At 36.4% G+C, this 25,949-nt stretch overlaps 1 protein-coding gene across 6 annotated transcripts in view; it reads right to left on the reverse strand.

Annotated features, from left to right (window-relative positions):
* KCNIP4 (potassium voltage-gated channel interacting protein 4) overlaps positions 1 to 25,949 on the reverse strand; it is a 389,569-nt gene that overhangs the window by 335,032 nt on the left and 28,588 nt on the right. Inside the window, exons 1-2 of one of the 6 annotated variants that reach the window (XM_064711875.1) lie at positions 11,267 to 11,434; positions 10,760 to 10,908 (exon numbers count right to left, since the gene is read on the reverse strand). The exons of 3 other annotated variants lie outside the window; for them this stretch is intronic. In XM_064711875.1, the coding sequence (XP_064567945.1) occupies positions 10,760 to 10,907 (148 nt within the window). In that variant the 5' untranslated portion in view covers position 10,908; positions 11,267 to 11,434. Of the gene's footprint in view, positions 1 to 10,759; positions 10,909 to 11,266; positions 11,435 to 11,687; positions 11,833 to 25,949 lie in introns of those variants that run through there. 2 more of the 6 variants (XM_064711867.1, XM_064711866.1) reach the window with 2 other exon arrangements.

Genomic DNA, 25,949 nt, shown 5'->3' on the forward strand with positions numbered 1-25,949 from the left:
TCAGCCCCTTTCTACATATGCATTGTGGCGCAACCTTTTAATGACATGATGATGTGCTTTAGTTTGAACAGGAGCTTCTTTTGATAAGTTAATTTAATTCATGGATATTAGCCATTTACCAAATTCAAAACTTCACACTTTCCTCATTTTGAGCCCCCATAACTTGCTTATCAAACACTATTGAAAATCTGTTCTGAAAACAGATTTCTCTCTGATGTTCCTCACTGCAATGTCTGAGCACTTCACAAACATTACTACATTTATATTCAAAATATCCTTGTGAGATGAGAGGTTATTATTATACGTACTTTATGCAGAACAGAGGCACTGTGAGATTAAGATCAAAGGTATTGACTAATTTGGGCACTTGTTAGGAAACTCATGGAAGCTCATTTTCACAGTGCCTTATACACAACCTTTCATATATGTTCAAAGCCTAGTTATTCATGGTCTAAGTGTTCAATATTCTGCAAGTCAAAAGCCAAGGATTCACTCAGAAAACAAGAAACACATAATGTCAATACCTAAAATTTGTCATAACTGACTCCTTTCAAATCACATCAGGAGGTTTTGGTTAGACATCAGATACAAAGGAAAGGTTCTTCACCCAGAGGGTGTTTGGGCACGGTGAGCAGGCTCCTCAGGGAAGGGGTCACGGCACAAAGCCTGACAGAGTTCAAGTGTTTGAACAACACTGTTGGGCACACAGTGTGTGACTCTTGGGGTGTCCTGCACAGGCCAGGAGCTGGACTCAATGATCTTGATGGGTCCCTTCCAACTCAGCATATTCTATGACACAGGGGCTCTGTGCGAGAAGAAATCTGGTTCTTCAGCATAAATTAACCATATGGACTTATTTTCCTTTTTATATCCTGTTTGGTTAACTATTTTCTAAATTGCTCACTCAACATCTATGGAATTGCATTGTTCTTGCATAGCCATCTTATTGCAGGGACTCCATACTGCTGTCTCCTTATTACAAAAGTTTCATACCTCCTTGGTGTTTCTTGTGAGCAGCTCCTCAGAGCACTGACTTGTCCTTCACAAAGCAGCTACCTAACTCCAGTTCCCCTCTTAAGACGCTACCCCGCTCTTTTATAGCACTCTTCCATTCCTTGGTTACAGCTGTGGCCTATTAAAGTCAGGCCTATTCCTAATCTTCGATAATTGGTCCAGCTGCAACTCCTTAGGGGCAAGATTACTTTCTATACTAACTTTATTTTCTTATATTGTATCCCCCTACATTTCTGTACTAAAAGTACAGGTGCTTTGGTTTCAGACAAATTTACAGCAAGGAAAGAGATAAACAGATAGGTGCAGCGCAGTTACTATGTCCCCATATAATTCAAAACTAGGAGGAGATGGAGTAACTTCTGTGTTTTCTCACAGCAGAAGATATTGAGATTCAGACACACAAGAATGAATTCTGTTTTACTGTAGGGACATACTGTGATGATTTACCTACTCCATCTAGGTTTGATTTTTATCACTGGTCACTTTTCATCTCAGTTTCATCAGAAGTGGTATGACTGAAAGGACTTAGTTTAAGCAGTGAAACTATCACAGCTTGGAAAGGGTAGCTCTTGTCAACTGAATGGTCCTCAGTTAAAAAATATTACCTCTCAACCAGCAAAGACAAACACAAACATACAAAGATAAACATAGAGAAATTCATAACAGCCCAGCTGATAGATGCCATAGTCAAAAGCTGTAGCATTTTAAGGGATTTAAATATGTATATACAATAAGTAAAACAAGGAAGTCAGCCATAGCGATGTTAATTCAATTCAGAGGAACTTGGTCATGTGAGCTGACAGAGGTTTAACCATGATGCTTTCCTGCTGGCAGTCCTTGCTGTTACATTCAAGTCTACTTGAACCTATGCACATGCTTATGCCAGCAGGAGGTGATTAAACCAGTTTCACCTTACTATTGCCCTAGACCTTGAGTTCTCTTATTGTCAGAAATAGGTTTTCTCTACTGCTGAGAATGATAAGCCCAACCCTTTCAAGTATCTTGCTTTTATAAGACCAAAGATAACACAAATTAAATGGTTTTTTAGAAAAGGATTTTCAGTATTACAGGTAATAAAATTTTTCAACTTTTTCATCTATTATAATTTTCCTTTTCCCACCCCATATATCAAAGAAATCAGGCCAACCTCAAACATAGAGGGTTGCAGAGAACAGTGCAAAAAGCACACGGTAGCTCAGTACTTCTTGCACCATTTTCTGTGACATATGTGAAGCCAAGTTTGACTTCTGCGTTCCTACACAGTACAGGCTTGCTGGCATTTGGCTGGGGTGATCTGGAAAACTGAGTTGCACTGTTGCCACATATGACTAATGCTGTCATTGAGCCCACTAAACATTCAGATGGCTTGGTGAAGAACTTCACCTCCTTATTGACTTTTCATAAGTTTCTTGCACACAGAAAGGATGAGTAAGAAAGTTTAAGAATAACTGAGACCACATCTCCTTGCCAAAACGATAATGCTCCTGGGAGGAACAGCAGGGAGGTGCCAGCAGGACAGCATTACTGCGACAATGAAAAGCCCCATATCCTCCAAGTTACCCTTTTGGGCTGAAAGAAGGGCACACGTACCCTATCAGAACTGTTGTGTGCCAGAACTACCAAGACCGCACTGCAGACTCCCATGGAAACAAGAATTTGAATTAAAGGGGGGGAGAGATAGCAGGAGCAAACAAAGCAACATGAATTTTTGTTATTTCCTACTGTTTTTCCCTCGTTTCTTCTGCCCTAACTATTCACTTCTGAGATATGCTGGTTTTCCTTTTATTTTTATCTTTTGCAAAAAGTTATCCAGTCATAATGATTCAGCATGATAAAAAACAAAAACAAAACAAAACCAAAGAAACCCTGGTTTTGCATACTTCTTTTAAGAAGCTGCTTCTGTCAGCTACCTTGATCTGCAATAGAAGTGCTCCTTCCAGCCACAGGATTTTTTCCAGGGACAGACACTTGCAAATGCAGTTGTGTAATGCTGCACTAATACCCAGTAATTTCGGTAAACAAAATGCTGATCTCACCAACCACCACAACAAATTCAGTTCTTTATGAGCTATGCCATTTATAAACAGACATTCAGAACTCTCATTTAATCTGGAATACTATCAGTATTTTAAGTCATTTAAATTGCTGGAATAATGCCCAGATGGAAAGTGGCACGATATTTAAAGATTTATTCCATTTCCTAAGTATGCCATGAATATAAAACTCCTTCCACTTAATCTAATATGCTTCTTTGGCCTATTAGTTTTGGATTGATAAAAAGTTTTTAAATAAAAAATCAGCAGCTGGCAGACAGGGTAAAAATCAAAGATACTGTAAGTACAGACACTTAATAGGAACATATATTGGTTTCATACAGGATATATTTAAGTTTCCAAAAGTAGCAAACCTCTACCTTTTATTCTATTCCAAACCCTGCTAGATTGCTAGAACTTGATTTTTAGTTAACAGATTTTCAATAATTTAGCAACACTTTTCTCTTTTTTTCTTTGAAAAAAATGAGACACTGACCTTTGTGTAAAAATGAAGGAAAATATGGGGAAACAAAATTAGACATCAGATTCTCCAATTGAGAGGTCAGAACTTCATGGCTTGCTTTCATCTTCAGAGAATATAATTTCTATATTGTAGTGCAATGAATAGTTTTGAAATACCTGCATAATATTGAACCAGTAACTCTAATTTTGCTAGAGAAACAAGAAAAATTAGAGAAAATTATATTTCTGGTATAACTAGCCAATTTAAAAGTAGTTAATCAGCTATTCCTTACATTCTTCAGCCCGACTGAAGATGATTGTGTTTTAATATTTTAAACTGACTGAACAATAATTTGATCATTGGTAAGTAGGACTAATGATCTCAAAAAAAAAAAAAAATTCACTATGCAGAGTCCAGAGTGACATTCCTGAAAAGGTTTCAGCCAGGTTGATGGTTCCTCATGCTTTTTATATGGAAAGAAAACACTCATTTGCAATGATTAATCAAAAACTAAACAGTTTATAAATGGGTCTGTTTATAGCTCTTAATTAGAGCTAATTTAAAATTTTGCATTTTTAGGACTCTTATGCAAACAGCTTCATGCTAATACTGGTCCGTAGGAAGAGAAAGAGACACAAAGAGCAAAAAATCTCATGAGTTCAAGGTACTGCTCTGCCGATGCAGAGTTTTAGGCAGCAACCTGCCATGAGTTAAGGCTTCATCTTCCAGCATCACGTCCCTCCTGATAATGGCAACACTGGAATTAGAAGGGTGGCAATTGCAGGAGACCATAAAAATCCATTTTGATGTGAAAGAAACAAACCTCCAAGAGAAAAGGAGAGACAGGTCTTGTAGTGTAATGTTTATATATCCAGGGAAGCATAAAGCAGAAACACCATGAAGTGATACACCCACATCTTTCTGAGCCTTATTTCTCAGGGGTTAATGGTGGAGCATGTTTTGCCCTTTGAATGTCAAACTCTGAGGAAATCTGATTTCCATGGAATATCATTCTCCTTACATAACAGGCACATTCACTTCAAGGGGAGCTGACTTCATAATCTGCACTTTGCAAATTGATATCTTTGAATCAAGCATCTTTACAATTTAGTTATGGATAATATTTACTTTTATAGGCACTAATAACTGTTTCAAGTTAATGCAGGTATTAATTTTCCCCAGACTGTAAACTAGTGGCTATTGCAACTGTTTGGACACTTTATTTGAAAGTTTGGAAATATTTAAAAAACTTTTAAGTATGGAGTAAAGCTGAAAGATTTTTCATAATGACTGTGGCCTCTAACTACTAATTTTAAAACTTTAAGAAGAACCAAAAGCTTTATAAGATACATGTCTATGGGGTGTTTTTTACAAGAAATAAAGGAGAATGACTATTACAACGTCTCAATCCAAAAATGATGTGACATAATTTTATACATACAAAAGTGTGTGTCAGACCTTCACATTTTCATTAGCTACATGCAATGCTCAGTTTAACAAGTCTCTACACAACTACACAGTAAAATCCCTTTCCAAAACATTAATCTGGAATGATTCTAAACCACGAGAATCCATGTTTTTCCAATTCCCATTTTAATTCTCTGAAAGATAGCAAGAATTCCTAAATAGTACACCTTCCTGGTAATTTGTGACATTAACTATTACTGCTGCTCTGAAGAGAGTATTAGAAGTTTTATTGAGATTAGATATCTCCATGCTACAAATTTAAAAGAAAATTACCTTCACCAGGGAGAGCCCCTAATTTTACTGTCATGATTTGCCTTTCAGAGTTAGGATTTGGCAAGAAGGGAACAAACTACAAGGTGCCCCTTTTTGCCAGGTAACTTAATACAAATTCCTTTGTCTGAGGTTATAATAGGTGAACAGGCTTAAGTGTAAAGCAAAAAAAAGATAATTCAAAAATAGATTATTACCCCTCATCTTTTTTTTTCTTTTCTTAGCATTTTTAAAACAGCTTCTTCATACTCAGTAAATATATACATCTACATCTTTACTCTAAGTGAAGAATTATTTAGCTAAGAATAGAATCCTATATTGATTTCAAGGAAAAAAAATTGAAATAAATAAAGAATGTCCACTTAACAAAACTTTTACATTTAAATTGATTATATTCACATTTTCCATCCAGTTAATTTAGTTTAAAAATGTTTATATACAATGTATTCAATATTTGTTCAGAAGGTAAAACTTTCATAACTCAAAATGGATAATTTGGTCAGAGAGCCAGAAAGAATAAGGCAACATGAAACCTTGACTTACAAGAGACAAATAAGAAAACAGTGCTAATTCAGGTTTCACTGTCATTAATGAAATATGGAAAGCAATATTGAGAAATGTTAATTAATTGTGAAAAAAATATCATTCAAAGAGACAAAATTAATAAGCTTTTTGCCCTTTAAGTTTTCCTCGGTAGCAAATTTACTTCAGAATAACATGTACAGCAAGAGCAGCAGCATCAAATTCTAAAACATTTCAATAAATATTTCAAATAGATGAAGAGGGCTAAACATTGCTTGTTTTGAATTCTCAAGCAAACTTCTTTTCATAGTTTTCAGAAAATAAAGATTTCTGTATTGCCTAAAACTATTAAAGGTTCCATTTTTAAATGGATTTCTACGTTTGTGTTCACAGCATAAAATCTCAGATATGTTAATCTCTTCAGTCATTAATACACGCAGTAATAGACTGCAAAGCCTCCTTTTTCAGTATTCGAGAAATATTGCAAAGGGTTATGATCTAATTATTTACAAGCTCAGCACCTAGAACGGAAAGGAGAAATTCAGCAAGGGACACAGTCCTCAGTCTCTCCACAATTTCTCTCTCAATCCCTTCCTCAATCCCTACTGCTTTTTCTTCCCTCTTCCTCCCCCACCTCTTCTTTTTCTCTTAGAGGTTTTCAAACTCAAAATTGCAAAGCCATGTGAACAGCAGTTCTATAGACACATAGGAAAAATGTTTCCTAGTGCCTATAAAAAGGTACATCTGTGATTTTAACAGAAACCAAACAATGCTCAAAGCATCTGTGAGACAGCTGAGGGAAAAAAAAAAAGCCACAAAAACTACAGGATATAGTTTGAAATGATAGGACATTAAAATGGACACATCTGACAGGCCATAAAAATTCAATTACTGGACAAGTTAAGATCTGAACTGTATATCAGCCATGGTTTAGGAGAGGTTTAACTGTTAGTTAAGAGCAGCTACTGGGATAAGGGAATGAAGTCAGGAGTATATGGTATTCCTGACACTGAATATTTATTATTTATTGTTTATTTCTGACACTTTTATCTACACCATTTATTTAAAATTTATTCTGTAGGGAAGGTTAATTAGGACCAGGAAGATTTCAGGAACTATCACTCCATGCACAACAAACAAAAATGATATTTTTGCTACAGTAATCAAGTTAGGAAAAAGAATCCTGTTTCATGAATCATGATGCTTTCTAATTAAGGCAGTTGAAGGCTTTGATAGTGGAATGCAAATCCTGTATGCAATCCTGATGTCATCACTTTCTACCTTACATGCTGTCTTTGCCTCATCACTTCACTGCTAAAAGAAAAGCACCCAGCAGGTAATGCTGAGAGACATTGGAAAAATATTTTAGTCTAAAGGACTTCATGAATAAACATTTTTGTTAATTTTTAACAACTATGGAAAAAGATTTTCATGGTCTTTGAGAGACCCTGAGATGAGACTAGATTTCAAAGCAACGGTCAACTTATTTGCATAGGACAAGCAAAGGCAAATGGGCTGCAGAAGACAAACTACTGCACTCTTCACATGAAGTCCATATTTAAAAATCTGGTACTGACAATCTTCAGCAGGAATTTTTGAGCTATTTAAGGTCTAAGACAGTATGAAGTATCCTAGGCAGAGCAGAATTTTAACTAGCTCTGAAATAACTTGGGCTATTTTTTCCATATATACTTTGTCAAGTGTACTGTTTGACAGGGAAAAACACACACAGTGATTGACAGCTTGGGATTATTCCTACAGCACTCATACCTCAACTCATAAATATGTGATATGAGGAAACAGTGTGTTTCAAAACACAACAAAAATAAATAAACAGTTGATTATGTATAATATTTTAGCAGTATGAAATAGAGAGTCAGCACTACAATGCCTCCAAATTTATCTTCATGACAGACAACTTGCTGTCCTCTTGGTGTCTCTCATTTGCATTTTACAAAATCTGCAGCAAATGCATATTCCTGGCATAGAATGACCGTGAAAGACTCATAACTGCCCTAGGTTAGCTGAGGAAGCTGCCAATTTAGTGACAGGACACTTCAGGGCTGCCCATTTTTGAAACTGAGAGATTCAAATCGAAAGTTTTTCAACATGTCCTTTAAACTTGGGCTCAGAGTTTATTGCACATCAAGCTCTCACTGATGCACTCCTGGCACTGCCATAGTCTGTCCTCTGGCCTCAGTTACAAGATACCTGCTCGCTGAAACTACTGTCTGATGGAATTAGTCAAATAACCGAGCCTTGAGCATTGATTAAAATACTGGGTTTAGCATGAAAAGGTCTCCCATTGACAACCATGTTATTCCATTTACTTTTCTTTGAAATACAAGAAAGTGCTTTTTTTAAAAATTCTCTTGGATCATCCTTTTGAGGATGCACTCGTGCACTGAATCCATGCTGTTTAAATTCTACATCAAAAAGGGTTGAGGATAATTATCTTTCTGGTACTTATGAAATAACATTCTTCTTATTTCCACGTTTTGAAACTGGAAGAGTAGGAAGACATCCCCAGTGTGACAATCCTCTAAAATTTTATCATGAGAGTGAAGATTTTCCATTCTGAAAATAGAGTTAAATCATTCCAACATTGCAGTAAATCAAATATTTATTTTCCTGCTCCAAATTCATAAATGGAAATTGTTTCTGAAAGAATAATTAAGTCTATGAAGTTAAAATATGTTGACAAACTCAGCTGCAAGATTATACAAATGAAATAAAATGTGAAAAATGAATTGTAGAGGAGAAATGGTATCTCTTTTAAAAGAAAGATCAAATATCCATTACTGTCCAGCATTTTCAGCTACAAACAGTTACAAGGGCAATGAGGTATCAAATAATCTGGTACTTGGGGCTATCATGATCTTTTAGAAATATGAACAAAGAATTTCAGTTATTTTTAAATACTAAACTGCAAGCCTCAACTGCCTAATGACTATTTCCATACCACTTCACCAGTGTAATTTAGACTAAGATAACCAACGGGGAATCTGATTAGTGTAAAAGAACATCTAAGTGGGAATGAGCCACCACAATGTGATTTGCAAGCCCACTCTCATTCTTCCCACAGAAAAGAGTTGGCATTGAGCAAGCAGCTCTGGCCTCATGCTCTCAGCACTGTCATGAGTACCAGGAGTGCAGCCCAACAAAACCTATTTGGCCACTGAGGTCACCTTGGACACCAGCACAGTGCTGAGGGAAGCACCTCAGAATGTCCGTGCTCTTGCTCCTGATGAATATTCAAATCTTCTTGCAAAGGTATCCCTATGGGAATATGCTTTCTATCATCTGGTACTACATACAGCAAAATCAATGATTTCATTTTGAGTTAACTATGTGTCAGATTCTGATTCTGTCTCTGCCAGATTAAAACTGAGCCAGATTTTACAGTAATTCATCTGTCTGCTAATTCACTTTACCAAAATAAAATGAATCCATAATTCTATCATCACCTATTGACTGTTTTATGACCCTTTCTGGAGGTGTAAATTATTAGCCAGTTTGAAGGTATGGAAGAATCAGACCTATAAACTTCAATGCAATTTACTTTAGATTCACTCATCATTTCTAGAAAGGCGATTGCTTCAAGCTACTGAGACTGATGATAAATAATCCAGGGGGAAAAATTCTAAAAATTCACATGAACAGAAGGAGGACTGTTTTGAAAGAGTTACAGAAAACCTATTTTTGCCTCATTAGCACCAGTAACAATACAAAAAAAAAAAAAAAAAAAAAAAAAAAGAAAGTGCATCAAATTATAGATACAACCTGCTACAATAATAGGAAATCAAACCTGTATTTAGCACACCATAATATACATGTGATTAAAGTAGCCATTTGTTGAAAAAATGAACTTAAACTTTTTTAAATGAGTGGCTGAGAATAGCTAAATGTTTATGCTTAGATTAAAAGGCAAATGAAGCACTTATTTATTTGGACAATGCAGAGATCAGTGCAGTTTAAAACCAAAGGTAGGTCATATTTAACCAGGACATTGTTTCTAAAAGCTGGAACTAAGCTACTAGAGCATAGCCTTTAAAATAAATGTGTAAATAAAGCAACATATCACACACTAAGGTTACGGTGCCTTAGCTCTTCATGACAAAGCAAAGTCATGCATTTCTTCTCATTCTGTTTGACACAAATTGCATATAGTGAGGACCTGGTTTGGGGTTTGTTTGTTTGTTTGTTTGTTTCTGTCATAAACGAGGGAATGAAAAATGCTGCCAAAATGCAAAAGAATTTTTTCAGGCAGTGTTTTTCCTCCTGTTTTTGCATAACATTGCAAAGTACAAATACAATGGTAAAAAAAGGAATGTGGTGAATAAAATTCTTAGCTGTTTGTATGTTCCTGAAGGAAATTATGTGAAGCAGATTAACCATCACTTCAAGACAGTTGCTTTTTAATTTATTATTCACAAAAGAGTTCAACTTTCAATTGTGAGATAGTTCACAGTCAACTTCTAATTTAAAAAAGAAGCATTTCTTTTAGTATTTATTAATAAATACAGTACATAACATCATCATGTATAAACCTTTCTTCATTTCCTCAAAGACAAAGGGATTGATACTGGAATTTCCATGCAAATATACTCTGACAATGAAAGGAGGTTTTACTCATCAAAACAGAATTTTGGGTTGGGCCCTGATAAATTAATACATCTAATTGCTGGGATTTTACATTTACTCATTTATCTTCTGACTGAAGGATTTTTTTTCTGCAGACCATGTATTTTTATGTGCTGCAAAATGAATACTCCTGCAGTACAATTATTTTTATCACATTATGATAAAGCACCTCAATCAAAGCTGTACCATTTTTAATCTCCTCGCACAATAGACTCAAGACAGCAGAGACTTTTTGTACCTGTAACTTGACTGATGTTAAACTCAGTAATACCATTGTATAAAAAACTCAGAATTCTTGGAAGGACAACAATTTCTCCTACACTAAATTTTTCAATAGAAAAGGTACCTTTAGAGCTCAAACTTTTCCAGGCAAAAATTCGCTTTATCAAGCAGCAATTCCTAAGCATTTTCTTACAGCTTGCAGGCTTCTGAGGATATTGTTGCAAATCTTCATTCTCTTCATGTGTTTTCTTCTCAGGGGCTAGCACTTCCATCCTAAACAGAAACTTAACCTTTAGTTTTCCTGCAGGATATATACACAACTTAAATCCAAAGACTATGGGTAAGGGAGATGGGGGGGGGGGGGGAAGGAAAGAGATGGACAGGGGATAAAGGGAAAATATTTAGGATTTCCTTAACCATTCTCAGTTCATACATTCCTAGTATTAATTAAGTGGAATTAGTGAATTAATATTCCTTTGGTTTGAATTATTCATCTGGAAATTAATGTATTTGAAAAATATACAGATAGGGTAAAATAAGATTTTATCTAATTTTTTTAAACTCTGATTTCAACTTAAATGATAAGAAATATGTAATATCTCTAGATGGCAAATAAATATTTACCTCTTACCTTAGTCAGTTGTTTAGGTAAAGGAAATAATGTAATCCTCTATGCATGAACCTATTATCCTTCCTATCTGAGCTTGCCTGACATCAGTGTCATAGAGGAGAGCTGCATTCCTCTAGCTGTTACTGAAAGACAGCTGCTCTACCCAGAAAAGATGAATAGTTGGGATCTGTGCTGCCTTAATGCCACTGTCACTCAAATGCAGCAAAGCAGCCGAGCCACTTAAAGCCAGTTGTACGCTTGGGGACCATTTCTCTGCGCTACCTTCTCATTCACAGAGGCAGACCCATAAATTCCCACTTGGCATTATTTCCCTTTGCAGACTGACACTCTGGAGAAGCCAGAGGCCGTTACAACACCAACACCGACAAGGACCTAAGCACAGCTCTGCTCAGGGGCTGCAAAGCGAAGGGAAGGAACCTACCCAGCGCTCCAGGACTTGGGTGCCACTCCAAGGTCAGATCCGTGTGCTCCTCAGGCAGCCCCAGGCGGAGGTGCCGAGGAGACGAGCGCGGCTGAGGACGGAGCCACCCTGCCAGCCGCAGCAGCCCCGTGCCAGGCAGCCATGGACTGCACCAGGGGAGCCCCTGATCACACACAGACTGTGCCCAGCCTGCGCCAGGACACCCCAGTGGCCCCTCTTTCACTCCCCTCTTTTTCCCCTAACACTGTGCTCTCACACACAGTCTGCATCTAAAAATGTCAGACGTGATTTTTAAAGGCAATAGGTAGGAAAGAGCCAAAAGGAAAAAAAAAAAAAAATTGGCACTGTACACACCAGAGTTTGATAAACAAAGCTGACTTTTCAATTGTAAACCTACTGTTTCCTAAAGAAAGCAAGCACAATGGAACACAGTCCCTCACTACCTCCACTTCCATCAGGAGTTCCTACTGATTATGCAAAACAATCAAAGGATGCAAAGGAACAAGTATCCACTTTCTGCAATTTATCTTTTACAAGATACTGGAACTCAAGGTTTTTTTAAGCAGTCAGCTTCCCTTTGAACTGAATTAATCTGCATGCCAATTACAAAGATTTGCAACTTTTATGTTCGTGAAGGCTCCTGTGGACATTTGAACTCTGGCATAAGTATATTGCCTTGTGCAAAATGTTACACACAAAACCCCATACCTATCTATAACAACTGGAGACATCTCAGGTCTATCCACACAGGCAAGGACAATAATTCCACCTCTGGAAACAGCCTATCAATCAGCTGTAAGAAAAAAGCTGTCAGTAAATTCTGTCCATAACAACAGAGAAGCATTTGCCTTAACAACCAATTTTTAGGCTGCCAAAGTAAAGGAAGGCACCTCCATTCAGATTCACATCTAGGGACATATTTCAGGCCCACTGCTATTTAGAACTGAACAATGCTTGAATCTGCACTGTTGGAACAACACTTGCTGGTATAAGGTCCTTTGAGTCCTTAGAATGACACAGCACTCCAGACATGGCTGTATTCCCATCACAAACCACTATCAAAGTAAGCTGAATTTCAATATAAGAGTTTCTGAAACTTCAGCAGAAAAACTTCCAATTTAAGCATATTTCACAGATTTTTTATCTTATATCTTTCAAAAGTGGCATTCTGCAAATAAATATTAATGTTAAATTTGTGTTTACTGTGCTAAGAAATACATTTTCACCACACAATATTCAGTCTGAATTTCCAGATGATTACTGGAACGGAATATTGATTTGCGAGAACAAAACATGAGCGTTAGTTATTACACAGAAATAAGAGTTCTTTTTAAAAGAGAATGCTCTCAACTAATCCTACATTCCATTTCTGAATGAAATTAATGTACCCCAGAAACTGGAGTTCATCCCTTTGAACACTGGAGGTTTTTTTCTGATCGGTCTGTGCAAGGCATCTGCAGAAATTTACCCATCTTCTGTGGTATAATACATCTATATTGCTCCTGTCCAGTGCCAGGAGAAAACCAATCCTGTGCCCACGAGCACTGCAATATAGCACTATGTAGTACAGCTCCAAACAGCCAAAACTTCAAAATGTTGTTAACATAATTAAACTTCAAGTTTTCTGGATATAAACGTTCAGAGAAACTGCCTGCCCATGTAACAACCAGCCATAAAATCCTTGATGTCCCAGCTCCAAGGCCAGCTCTCACAACACATTGCCATACTTCCCAGAGGGGCTCATCTCAGAGATTCTGTAATCCACAGGGAGTGTGAATGGGGAACCAGACACAGGGGAAGACAAAAGCCTCTGGGAGAATGATTCCCATGATGGGATAATTAACAGGAACGGGTACTGCCTTTCCAAAGACATGAAGCAACTTTCACATGCAATGGGAGAGGGTTAGTGGATATGTTCCCACATCAGTATTTGAACAAAGTCTTCAGGAGGTACAAGAACACAGAGGAGTTTTTCCAGAGATGGGATGTATAAAAATGCAGAAATTCAATAAAATTACTCAAGAGGGGATGGAGAGGAAGAATACTTGCTGAAATCTTCAGGGTTTGCTTCTATGCACCTGAAAAACATGTCTTATTTGTCACAGATATGAAGAGATTCACTTGAGATAAATCTCTAAAAGGACATACTTTTTTTCAGACTGGTTCAGAAGATGTCAAGACATTCAGATTGCACTGTCTGTTTCCTTATTTCAAACCCTAATCAAGTCCACAGCAATTTTCTTCTATAATAGAAGTATACATGAATCAGAAGTTCTGTGTGGTAGTAATCATCATGCTGTAATTTTGCACTGAGTTTAAAATAAGCTTAAGCTGTAGAACACTAAATTTCAAGGTACCACTGAATTTTTTCAAACAAATGATGCTGTACTTCACATAGTCATAATAATGATTTAGAAAAGGAATTAACATCACACTTCTGAAGCTGTGCATTTGATTTACCTCCTTCTTGTCTTCAGATTGTGTACTCTGTCTTTTGAGGAAAGGAAATGGATTGACAGTGAATTCCACATTTACAAACCCAAGGACTGTTAAAAAATATATTACACACAATGTTAGAGAAAGACTGGTCATATTGTAAGTAACATGAGAAAAGCATGTGTGGAAAATATATCAATCCAGGCTGCACAGGATCCTTTCTTTCCCAAAATACAGTTAACCATTTCATAATTTAGGTGAAATGAAAAAGGAATTTAAATAGCACTCAGAGAACCTGAGTAATTTCAGGATCTGGGAATGGGGAGATCTTTCAGCTGGGAGTCAGTAGTGAAACAGATCAGAAGGAAAATAAACAGACCTAGGCACTAGTGGGAGTACCAGCAACAAGACAAATGTGGAGCAATAAAAAAACCTGAAATACCTTTGGTCTGAGCCCTAACACGTTACTGCAGCAGTAACCAAGACCCTGAACTCTTCCTGGGCACATGCAGCTAGGAAATGCAAACTGTTTACTGCAGCTGAAACAGTGCACAGAGACAGAGACTGCCTAAACAAAGCAGGTTTTCATTATTTCATGTTATTGGATTTTATCTGTAATCAATTACACCTGAAAGTAAAGCTGGGGATTTTGTATGTTTTTTTTATTTCCTATTGATGGTTAAATAACTATTTTTATGAGTGATCTAAATCATTCAAGCTAAAAACTCCAGAGAGTCACAAGCTGATGAATCATATAAGGTCTGTGTGATGCCACATAGCTACAGATATTTTGAGCAATACTTACTTGAACTACAAGGAAATGTCTTCTAGCTGGGGGTAAGTGGACATGGGTGTAGGAAGGTTGTCTTAATATTGCTTGATCAGATTTGATCCTTGGAAAAATGAAACTGAACTTTATATGGATTCGTGGAAAACTGTATCATTCTTCCCTCAATAATGAAATAGCAGCTTCAAAGAGCAGAGGTATCATTATAGTGTGAGAAATACCTCAGGAATATTCCAGATGAAACAGTTAAAACTGGTATCTATATGGAATTTGGGAGGAATCTTTACAGAACTGTCCAGTTGCATTAGCTGACTACTCTAGCACAAGTATTTCAAGAACTTTCACAGATGACTGTAAAGAAATTGTTTAACTTCAACAAAGCTAGATTAAACCAGTGATCTCTGCTGAAAACTTTGGGCCACTAGAGATTGCAGCTATAAGTTGTGAAATGAATGCTGAAAAATAGGGCAAGCTTACAGAATCCAGTTCTGCATGAATGTGTGGGTGACTGCTGACATATTAAGGAATATTACAAGAGATGCTTCAGAGAAAAAGCAGTGTTTGCTTTGATTTTGTTTTTCTCAGCAGAGGCAAGTTTCAATAGTATTTTATGATACCTGATTTTGGTAGATAAAGGAAAGGATTTGTGAGTGGAAAGGAAAATTTCATTCTCTTTCTGTGAAATGAAAAATCGAACAGAAAAAGATATCAGCAAAAATATATCAGTTATTTATTTACCCCCACTGTATATTGCTCTCTAAGGTTTTGCTGCTGCATTAACTTGAACTTTGTTTACATATTTTTATCCTTTTCATCATTGGTTTGTCTATTTATAGGGGAAAAAAGGCAGCTGGATAAATACCAGGTAACAAAAGCTTCCTGTATGCTTCAGTATGACTAAAATTTGGGGTTCTACTTTTGCCAAAGGAAAACAGGTAAATTTTAATTTGTCTAGAACATAGGGAAAAGTTGAGCAGTGCTAGTCTCTCTCGAAACTCTGTGGGAAGCACTTGAAAATACTACACAGGTATAGGGGAAACCACTCTTGTTTTTTTCTCATCTCATAAAGGTATCATCTTTCATATATAAAATGTCTATAGGTCTTGCCTGTTCATGCACAGTGAATCTCTGCATTGTAAATGAGGAAAAAAAGAAAAGAAATAGGAATACTGGGGCAGACTGCTCCAGAATTCTTTTGGTTTTTTTAACTCTGAACATTTTTCTGGGACAACACATGTTAATAATTGATTTCAGTTTGCATTCAGGACTTCTGGCTTAGAAGGAAAACATCTGTGATCACACATGTTATCTCACAGCGCTGTGTGGGTCACAGAACACCTGGTGATACCTGCAACAACCAACTGACTGCATCAAGAACAATGAGCAACACAACCAAGAGTGGGAATTTCACTGGAGGGAATTTCAGAGAGCTCCTTTGCTGTGCCAGAGGAATTTCATGTCATAATCAGCCCTCTTGGTGTTATAGGTATATGGGGTTGAGCTCTCATTGGATGATTCATTAGCCAAACTAAACTGAGAGAAAAGGTTTTCCTCCTGTCAGATTATGGTGGTATGAGACATGACAGTGACTGTGATATGAATAGAAAGGATTTTAATGTTAATCCATTGCTAATGGTAATTAAAACATTCCTGCTTGCTATTATCAGTTCTCCAGAGTACGTACGTCTACTCCCCTTGGTTAAAGCAGGGAGTTTTAGATTTTCAGTGTTAATAAATATTTCTCAGCAAAGAGAAACATAATCTATTTACTGGTGAAAAATTAGAGTTTTATAGCTGCCAAGAATATTTATAACTGCCAATAACTTATTATATTTATAATAAGTTATATTTATATTAAGTTATATTTATAACTGCCAATTTCTTGACAATATGTCAAAGACTGAATTCTTACAAGACTTTTTACAGGTACATAGTAACATTTCATTTTCCAAAATTACAGGATAAAACTGGATTAATGAGAGGGGATAAAAAGGATATGCAAGCCCTAAGAAGTTTTTTCACAGGTAACTTAGCAAATTTGAACAACCACATGCCATTGTTGGTTGCTAGTTTCTTTTTTTAAACTATTCAGTAAAATCACATAGCTGAGAAGACTCCCTGGGCTGAGTATTCCAAAGCTGGAAAGGTCCATGCTCTGCCACTGAGAGGGACTGGGGCAGAGGGAGGTCAGAGAGACAACTCAAGTAATGCAAATGTGCTGGGACTGATCCATTTTCTTTGTGAGAATGCTCTGATAGGGTAGCAATCTACCAGAAAATGCCATCAATGTCATAGCTCACGAAGAATTAATGAGTCTATTGGACTGTTTAAATTCCTAAACAAAGATATTTTATCTCAGAATCATAGAATGAACATACCCAAGACCCATATGACTCCATACAAATAGATACTTTTTTTTCTACATCTGTATATCATTACACTTCAACAAGAAAAACTCTTATTTTAAAAGTCTGAAAAGTGAAACAGATGAGAAAAAAGCTTCATGAGACTTATAAAATAATGTTTTCTGTATCTGAAGTAGTATCATAAGAGTACAACTTTGGGAAGTATGGACAAAAAGTAGAGGATATTAATACAAGTAGATTATTTGATTAACTCCTGTAAACCTATGGAAATGCCAACAAATTCTAAAGAGAAAGTTCCAGTAGAATTTGTTGGAAATTATTTGCTCTTGGTTTAAATTGTTATTTTTACAGGTTTTAGCAGTAACCATATTTATCAGTAACAGTATTAATCCTATTTTATGCTTTTTAGTAATGATAAAATTGTAAACACAGCTCCATAAAATATAATGCATATGCTTTGCTTTGTAATAGTAAGAGGTATTCATTTTTAAACTGGTCTCAAGCTTATTATATGGACCAGATACACTCCCTTCCTGCAACTGCCTTTACTTCATTTATGATTCTACATCTATTGTGCTCAAAAACATTGACATAAATAGCAGAAGGCTCCCAGTTAACTCATAACTATCAGAAGTCCATTTCAGATGATCATGGCTTTGGAAAATGCTTAATATTACTTTTGCTCAGGCCCCTAATTAGCCCAGTATTTGGCAAAATAACCCTGGAAACAAACTGGAATTTCCTTTCCCCTTGCATCTTTATCATTTACATATCATTTATACCTAAAGAAACATGAATCAAACTGTCCATCCTTATTTTGTGGCACAGGGTTTCCTAAGAGCAACAAGAATAAATTTGTCCAGGACACATAAACAATCATGCTTTTCTCCACAGATCAACCATTACAGGACAGAGAAATTATGTTCAATTCTCATACGCATTAAACTAATTTTTTATAATGCCATAGAATTAAGAACATATGCAGTAAACCTCACAGAGATTAGGACTTATTTATGAACATGTAAGTAGTTTTGGAAGCAGTGAAAAGCACTTATTATTAGCACAGCACTGGTAAGAGAAAGGGCTCATTACCATCAAATCCTATCCCAAAAAAAGCTGCTTATCAGAGACTGACCTGCAGATGGGGAAGCACTTACAAATGAAGGTAATTGAACAACAGCAAAACACTTCCATGACCCCTTTTTCTTACCTCCTTGTTTATATAAACAATTTATTAGTAGAATCTGAAATTATTATTTCTATGCTTTCCTTAATCTGAGGTATTTTCATATGTTAACAGCTTAGAATAAAAAAATGTTATAATAAATCATCTACAAAATTAGTTCCTTACTGCCACAAAGCAATCATCATGGCTGTCTTTTGTTCACTGAAGAACAGGAATAAAATCCGAATTATTTCAGATGCTATAATTCCTTGTTGAAAGCTAAACGGTTAAAGAAGAGAGAGGAAAAGTGGTGCAGCTGAGCACCCCTTTTGGGATGGCTGAAATGGACTAGCTGAAATGAGAAGCTTCTAAAAATGTATTTGACCATGAGAAGTATTTATTCATAATATGATCACCGAAGAAGGAGGTCAAGGAAATAGAAGAATGCTTCTGAACAATATGTTTGGGAAGAGAAGCCAAAAAGGTCTGATATTTCATTTTAGTTTCGAATAAAATTGATTATAAACCAGAAGTTTTATGATTTCATATTTCAGCAGAACATAACTCATACATTTCCTCCAAAAAGACACAGAAGCCTCATTTACCAGGGACATATACATTGCTTGGAGACAGAATCCATGAATCAGTATGAACATATTTGTCACTTGGATCCCTGATGAGGTATGAGCTGAACTTTTAAATGATCTTCCATATTCAGAGACAACAATGCAGACTGGATACAAACCTGCACTTCTGGGCTGACACATAAGGTTGCGCTAAATAAAATCACGTTGTAAATTATAATCTCATTAACTTCATGCTTGTTACCTTATGCTTAGCAAAATAATGATAAACATCTCAGAGAAAATGAAATCGAAGGTAAAAGGTATTTCCAGACAGAACTGAAAGCTGTGTTTATTTAGATATATATGTACAGCCAACAAGGTTATGAAGAAGATGAAATAAAAGTACTGGAAATTTCTGAATTTTAATACAGGCTTTTATATATTCTTATGACATTTGATTCTTATTAAACTGTTCCCAAATAATTTATATTTTCCTACAGACAAGCAGCCTCAAAGAGTGAACAAAGTTTGAGAGAATATAAATTCAGAATATAATCAACTGCACGATACTGACCTCACATCATTAACACTTAATTTTGTGATAGGCTGAACATTTCCAGCTCTTAGAGTGGATACAAGAGTCATGTAGTGTCCAGCTATTTCCAAGATCAGACTCAGGTGATTATGAAACAATGAAAAATTATAATTTGAAACTATTTTATCTTTTTTCCATCTATGATTTCTTCCTCAATGGTCCTGGAGTGAGATCAAAAACAACAGGACATTGAAATTCACATTGTGGTAAAATGAAATGAACTCAGGAAGCAGAAAAAAAATCTGGCAAGCAAGGAAGTTATTTATTATTTAAAAATCTAATAGGATAAGCCTTTTTATGCAATTTTTGGGTGACTACATTCTATATACAGTATTTAATCACATTACCATTTAGAAAGTTCTGTTACTAAGTGACATGGTTTTGCTGCCTCATGTCAATAATTTACCTGAATTATTTTATCTGTTAACAGACAGCAAGTTAAAACTGTCTCTTCAGAAACATGCAGCAGCTTTCTCTACTGCCAGGGCTGTCCAGCAATGCTCTGCCTTCACTACATCAGACAACACCAACAGTGGTCAAATCCAGTTGCATGTGCCATGGCCACTAGGAAAAGCATTCCAGCTGTTTCTGAGTATCTCCAGGCCAAGCAGATCAATACTTGCAATTTATGTTCAAGCTGAACCAGCATCAGGGAGGCTGAGTGCCCCCACCACCAACCATTTGTGCCACTCATAGAATTTAAAATGATTACTTTATAAAGATTTAGTGTATGTTGTGAATGTGCCTGACAGCAATGGGAACTTGTAAATGCTTGTTATAATAGGAGAGAACAATAAGGCAGTTAGATAGAAAAAACTTCTAGATGTAGTGTCTTTTGTGGCTGCAGTTTCTCAGAGGAAATGAACAGAAAACACCCCAAATTAAATACCAAACAAACAAAACTACATTTACTCATTAATTAGCACACAGAATACCAGCAGCTAAACAAAGACCCATTAATAGCCAGGTTCAAGCTATTGATTTTCTACAAGAGCCTAATGATCCTCATGTGCACTAAATGTGTGGATAAAACTGTGCCATAGGAGCTCCTCATCAATTTATTAATCCCCATCTCCAAAACACACATAGGAATATTCTTCTTTTAAAGTACAGAAACACTGCCTTACATACTTATGTAAGTGTACACTTATGCACTTATATAAATGCACTTATACACTTGCATAAGACTGTATTTTCATACTTCTAGCCACCTAACATCTCCAGGGCACAGGGTAACCAAATTGTTCATCACAGACTATCTACAGCTGCCCTCACTTTCCAGAATTTCCATTACTGAAACACCTGAGACCATTTTCTTTCTCAAAATAATCTTGAAATATTGAATCAGAACTTTTCATTACAGAAAGAACTTTATCAGCATAAGCCTTAATCTAGTGACATGTTTGCATAAGATCACATCAGGGAAAAGCTGATTATTGTATAGCTTGGGGGGAAAAAAAAGCTTTTTAAAGTGGTTTAGCAGGCCAGCAGGCCAGCACTATTTAAAATTGAAAGATTGTCACTTGTGAGTGTTCAAGGAATGGTGCTATCTTTGATTATGTACTGTCAACATTTGTTAACTGCCTGTCCAGGCAGAGCAGTGACAGTGTATTTACAGTGTTACAGTGAAATCCTCAAAGGGAACAGTGATACAGGGTACTCAGAAACTACAGAAGCAGATTCATCACCAGAATGCCTTATTCTAACATTTCCAGATGGCAGAAAGCACCCTGCAAACTTCCACCACTACCTGTCAGAAAATCAAAGTTGTCACTTCCTAGCGAACTAGTAAACTTTCAGGAATCTCCACATTGTGTTGTTACTGCAGAGTAGTACTGCAGGAAAGAAATAGAAAAGCTGTCATTTAATAATCTCACACTTTTTCCATGCAGCAGATTACATATAAATTGGAAGACATATTTGAAAAACAATAAGAAGTCTCATTTTTATCTGTATTTGTTAAATGACAGAAAACTCAGGTATTTCTCATGGTTAATGAACAGGACCTATCATTTCTCATTTTCCTCTTTGGGCAAATACATACATAAAACAAACTCACATTTACAAAAAGTGAGCCTGGAGTTAGTTTATGGTAATAAAGGATGAAAAAACATGAAATTTCATGTATTCCTAGACTGCTTATGAAGGCAGCACAGCTGGAGCTGTTCATCTTGGACGAATTATAATAAACTTTATATTCAGTAACTGCATATTTTGACAGCTGAGTAGCAAACATTTAGTTTTTTATTAACCCAAGGAGCCTGAGAAGATACCAGGGAGTTATACCTGTTACCTGTCTCAGACATGGGAATTTTTTTTTGTGCCTTCTCCATCAAGTGACACAAAGCTGTCTGACGCAGTACCTCAGCCACATGCTCTGTTGTCACTGGTGTGACCCATGGCAGGGGAGGACTTGGAACAAGATCATCTTTAGGATCCCTCCCAAGCCAGGCCATTCAGTTATTCTATGACATCCACCAGCTTTCATGTCTTTCAGCTACATTTCTGTTCATTAAGTTTTACTCTGTCATAGGTAAGATGTTATTAACACGAGTGGAAGGGGTCACTCACTAATGAGAACACATCCATGAATGGATTAGGGACTGGCTCTTGGTCCAACTTGTCAATTATTTTATCAGCAATTTAAAAGATGCTATTAATTGCTGATATGGCCAAATGCAAAGATTGGTGAACAAATAACCAAAAGGACATTTTATTGTTACAGGATGAACTCAGCAATTTTTTTTCAGTCCAGTAAAATGCAAAACCACACTTCTAGGAGGAAAGAATAAAGAGACTTTATCTTTGTTCAAACACAAAAACCCCTCAACCCCTCAGATGAGCATTCTGGTTTAGAGTGCAAACTTCCAAAGAGATCAGAAAACAGAGGAGCAACTTCAAAGAATGATTGCAAAGTAAAGGGAGTAAAGGGATTACTACATCTTTGTGAAGACGATCATCAGTGGAAAAGAAATCTGAATATGGAAAAGTTTTGAGGCTGAGGAATATGAAGCAATTATGATTGAAAAGTTAAAAGCTCAAGCTAGACAAATCTGGAAAATAAGATAAAATTTTAAAGTAATTAAATATGTGGGAGGGATCCCTTTATTGTTCATTTTGTTAAAAATAATAATTATATTTGAAATCCAAATCATGATCCAATTCCTGTGAAAGACCTCTGCCTGAGGAAGGTCAGCTTAGAGGATTACAGTGATCATCCCTGGATTTAAAACAAAAATGCTCTTTTTTGCAGATTAAAGGGAAGAGCACTATGTTGTTCTCTCCTCATTTCACAGGTTGTTTGCAAGGTAACCTTCATCATCATAAAAAGCTGCAAATATAAGTGCAAAAATAGGAATATAGAACACAACTTTATCTAGCAATTCTATTAGAGTTTCTGATAAATTCAAGAGGTTAAAACAATGCTTCTAACATCACCTAAATTCCAGCAGGTGAGTTCAAGATTAATCAGTTTCTTCAGGATGAAGTCATTTTTCTGCATTTGCCTACGTTATCCTTCAGCATAGAAGACTGCCAGAGCTCCACACAGATCTGCATGTAATCAAATGATTATAATTTAGCAGTATGTTAAATGCCCAAGTGATTAAAACACATGAATAATTGAAGGGATTCCTAATGGATTAATTACAATAATGTTCTTTAGTGTATCCCTATTTTCATAGCTTTAGGCAATATCAAGTGGTTCAAATTAATAAATCATCTCATAGATCACATGATTTTCTAGGACCTACAGTTCAGCCCTTGAAGCTATTGGTTAGGAAAAAAGCCATAAACAATGCAAATAATAACGAGATTTTTGACCTTCCACTGTCATGTAAATTGATGTGTGCCTGGCATAGGCCGACTTCACACCTCAACTCAAAAGCTTTCAGCTTTGTCATTGTCCCCATCTTGTAATTGAGTGTGTTAACTCTAAAAGGGACCAAAATGGAAGAGCAAAAGCAGGGAATAGCTAGGAAGAAATGAATATTCTTTTTCAAAAAAATACACATACGGAGTGCCTGTAAAAGAAAAAAATATTAAATACTTCACAGGAAATGAAGATTCATACTACATGCTGACAATTAATGTATAGAGAACTATAATACAGGTTATTCCCCAGTACCCAGCTTTTCAGACTGCAAAAATCAAGTCAAATAAACGAGAAATAGACATTCATACCACTTATTTGACTTTTTTCTTTCAAGCTTTGACTCTGATATGCTGATTTTCTTTTTCTTTTCCTTCCTTCCTCTTTCTTTCTCTTTCTTTCTTTCTCTTTCTTTCTTTCTTTCTTTCTTTCTTTCTTTCTTTCTTTCTTTCTTTCTTTCTTTCTTTCTTTCTTTCTTTCTTTCTTTCTTTCTTTCTTTCTTTCTTTCTTTCTTTCTTTCTTTCTTTCTTTCTTTCTTTCTTTCTTTCTTTCTTTCTTTCTTTCTTTCTTTCTCATTATGATTTCTATTTATATTTCATTCATTTCTGAGTGATTACCCCAGGTACTCATTTCTGGCAGTACCAAGTACCTGGGGTCCACCAGCTGAAATACTGCCATTGTCACACTTTGGTAAAGCCACTTCTGTCATATACTGTCTAATGGTCAAGCAAAAAAATGTTAATTTATCATTTCAATGATGACTGAGAAAATTTTAATTGCAGAGTTGAGCAAGCTATACAGAGTTGGTTAAGCACCATTATTGTCCTGTACTAGAGATCAGGAAACCAGAGATCAAATTAAGTGAGTAACTTAGAAATATCACCAGACTTGGAGGGACAACAGCAAGCGAATAAAAATGCTAAATATGTGCATTGGTAATAATAAAAAAGCCGGTCTTACAAGGTGTGCCCCATGCTCCTGACAGGGTCACCACAGTTTGCATGTTCAGGACAGTGAGAATGTGTGAATCTCCAGCAGTGATGCCAGACCCTGACACCAGCAGGCCACAGGGACACTGCTGCATTCTGCAGACAATGCAGTGATGTCTGTCTGTATGTATCAAACAATAACATAAAAATCATTGCAATATAAAAAGGAAAATAAAACTTAAAAGAAACTCCTGACTGTGACTCTGTAATGAGGGATGGAGATTGAAATGAGTGCAGGAGAAGACAGAGAAAGAAAGGGGAAAGGAGAAAAAACATTGCTGCATTAGGATCTTCCATATTATACCTTTCTTTTTTAAATAAAAATCCAATTTGCAATGCAATAGCAATGCTGAAGATGAGAGCTACAGTTTCAGGACACATGGCATTATCAAATTTCTTTTTTAATTTCCCCATACAGAAATATTGATAAATGGGAACACTACCATGTCAGTAATATGACAGTTATCCCACAATGCCCCAAACTCTTCTTCTGTCATTGTTTATCATCCAAGAAGAGAAATACTAATGGTTCATCATGTATTTTGAGATATTAACACTTTGCAGAAGGATGAAAACATGACTTAGCATCCAGATACTTCTCACAGACCTAATTCTGTACCACATCAGAACTGCTAAGTATTCTGTGAAGTTCTGACTACTTAGGATGGTTAAGTACCATGGCATTAACTATAATAATAATCATTATCACAAACAAATTCTAATTTAGGTGAATGTCTATGACTTTCCTATGTTCCTTTGACAATCCATGAAAACTACTGTAGCACTTCATGAGGATGTTTTCAAATAACCATCACACATCCAAGGTTGTTGCTTAAAACCTGTGATAATGATTCCATGTCATGGTTTGAGCCTGGCACAGAGCCAGTGCCCCCCATGAAAATGCCTCACCCTGGTGTCTGCTGTGAGATGTGACCAGGAATAAGCAAAACAGGCTCCCACTTAAACATAAAGAACACTTTATTACCTAAAACTACAGGAAAAAATAGGGAAAGACTATAAGGAAAAGGAAAAAAATTGAAAACCTTACAAAAACCACTTTTCCTCCTCCCCACTCCCTGACTTTCCCAATCCAATACATTCTCTCAAAAAACACCAACTGCCCAGCCCGGCACGACACTTTAGTATACTCAAACTGCAGTTCATGAAGAGGAAAGGAGTCCTTCTCGTTCCATAGGCTTCTCGTGGAGACACACTGAGAACCTCGTGTGCTTCCCTGTCACTTCGGCACCGCCCGGGGAAAAAAAGTCCTTTTGCCGCTTGTGACATGTTCCTTCCATGCCCAGTGCTCTCACCACCGTGCATGGATCAGAGCTGCTTTTAGGGTTGTCTTTCAAGGATGCCTTGTCTCACTCCAAAAAGGCACAGTCTCTGCTTTTGGGACAACTGTCCCCCCCATATTTTTCCAACCCCCTGGGGCCGGGGGGTCCTCACAAATGAACCCTCCTGGTTTTGAGGCACTGCCTCCC

This window comes from Zonotrichia leucophrys, chromosome 4 (genome assembly GCF_028769735.1).
Source record: "Zonotrichia leucophrys gambelii isolate GWCS_2022_RI chromosome 4, RI_Zleu_2.0, whole genome shotgun sequence".
NCBI classification, from domain to species: domain Eukaryota; kingdom Metazoa; phylum Chordata; class Aves; order Passeriformes; family Passerellidae; genus Zonotrichia; species Zonotrichia leucophrys.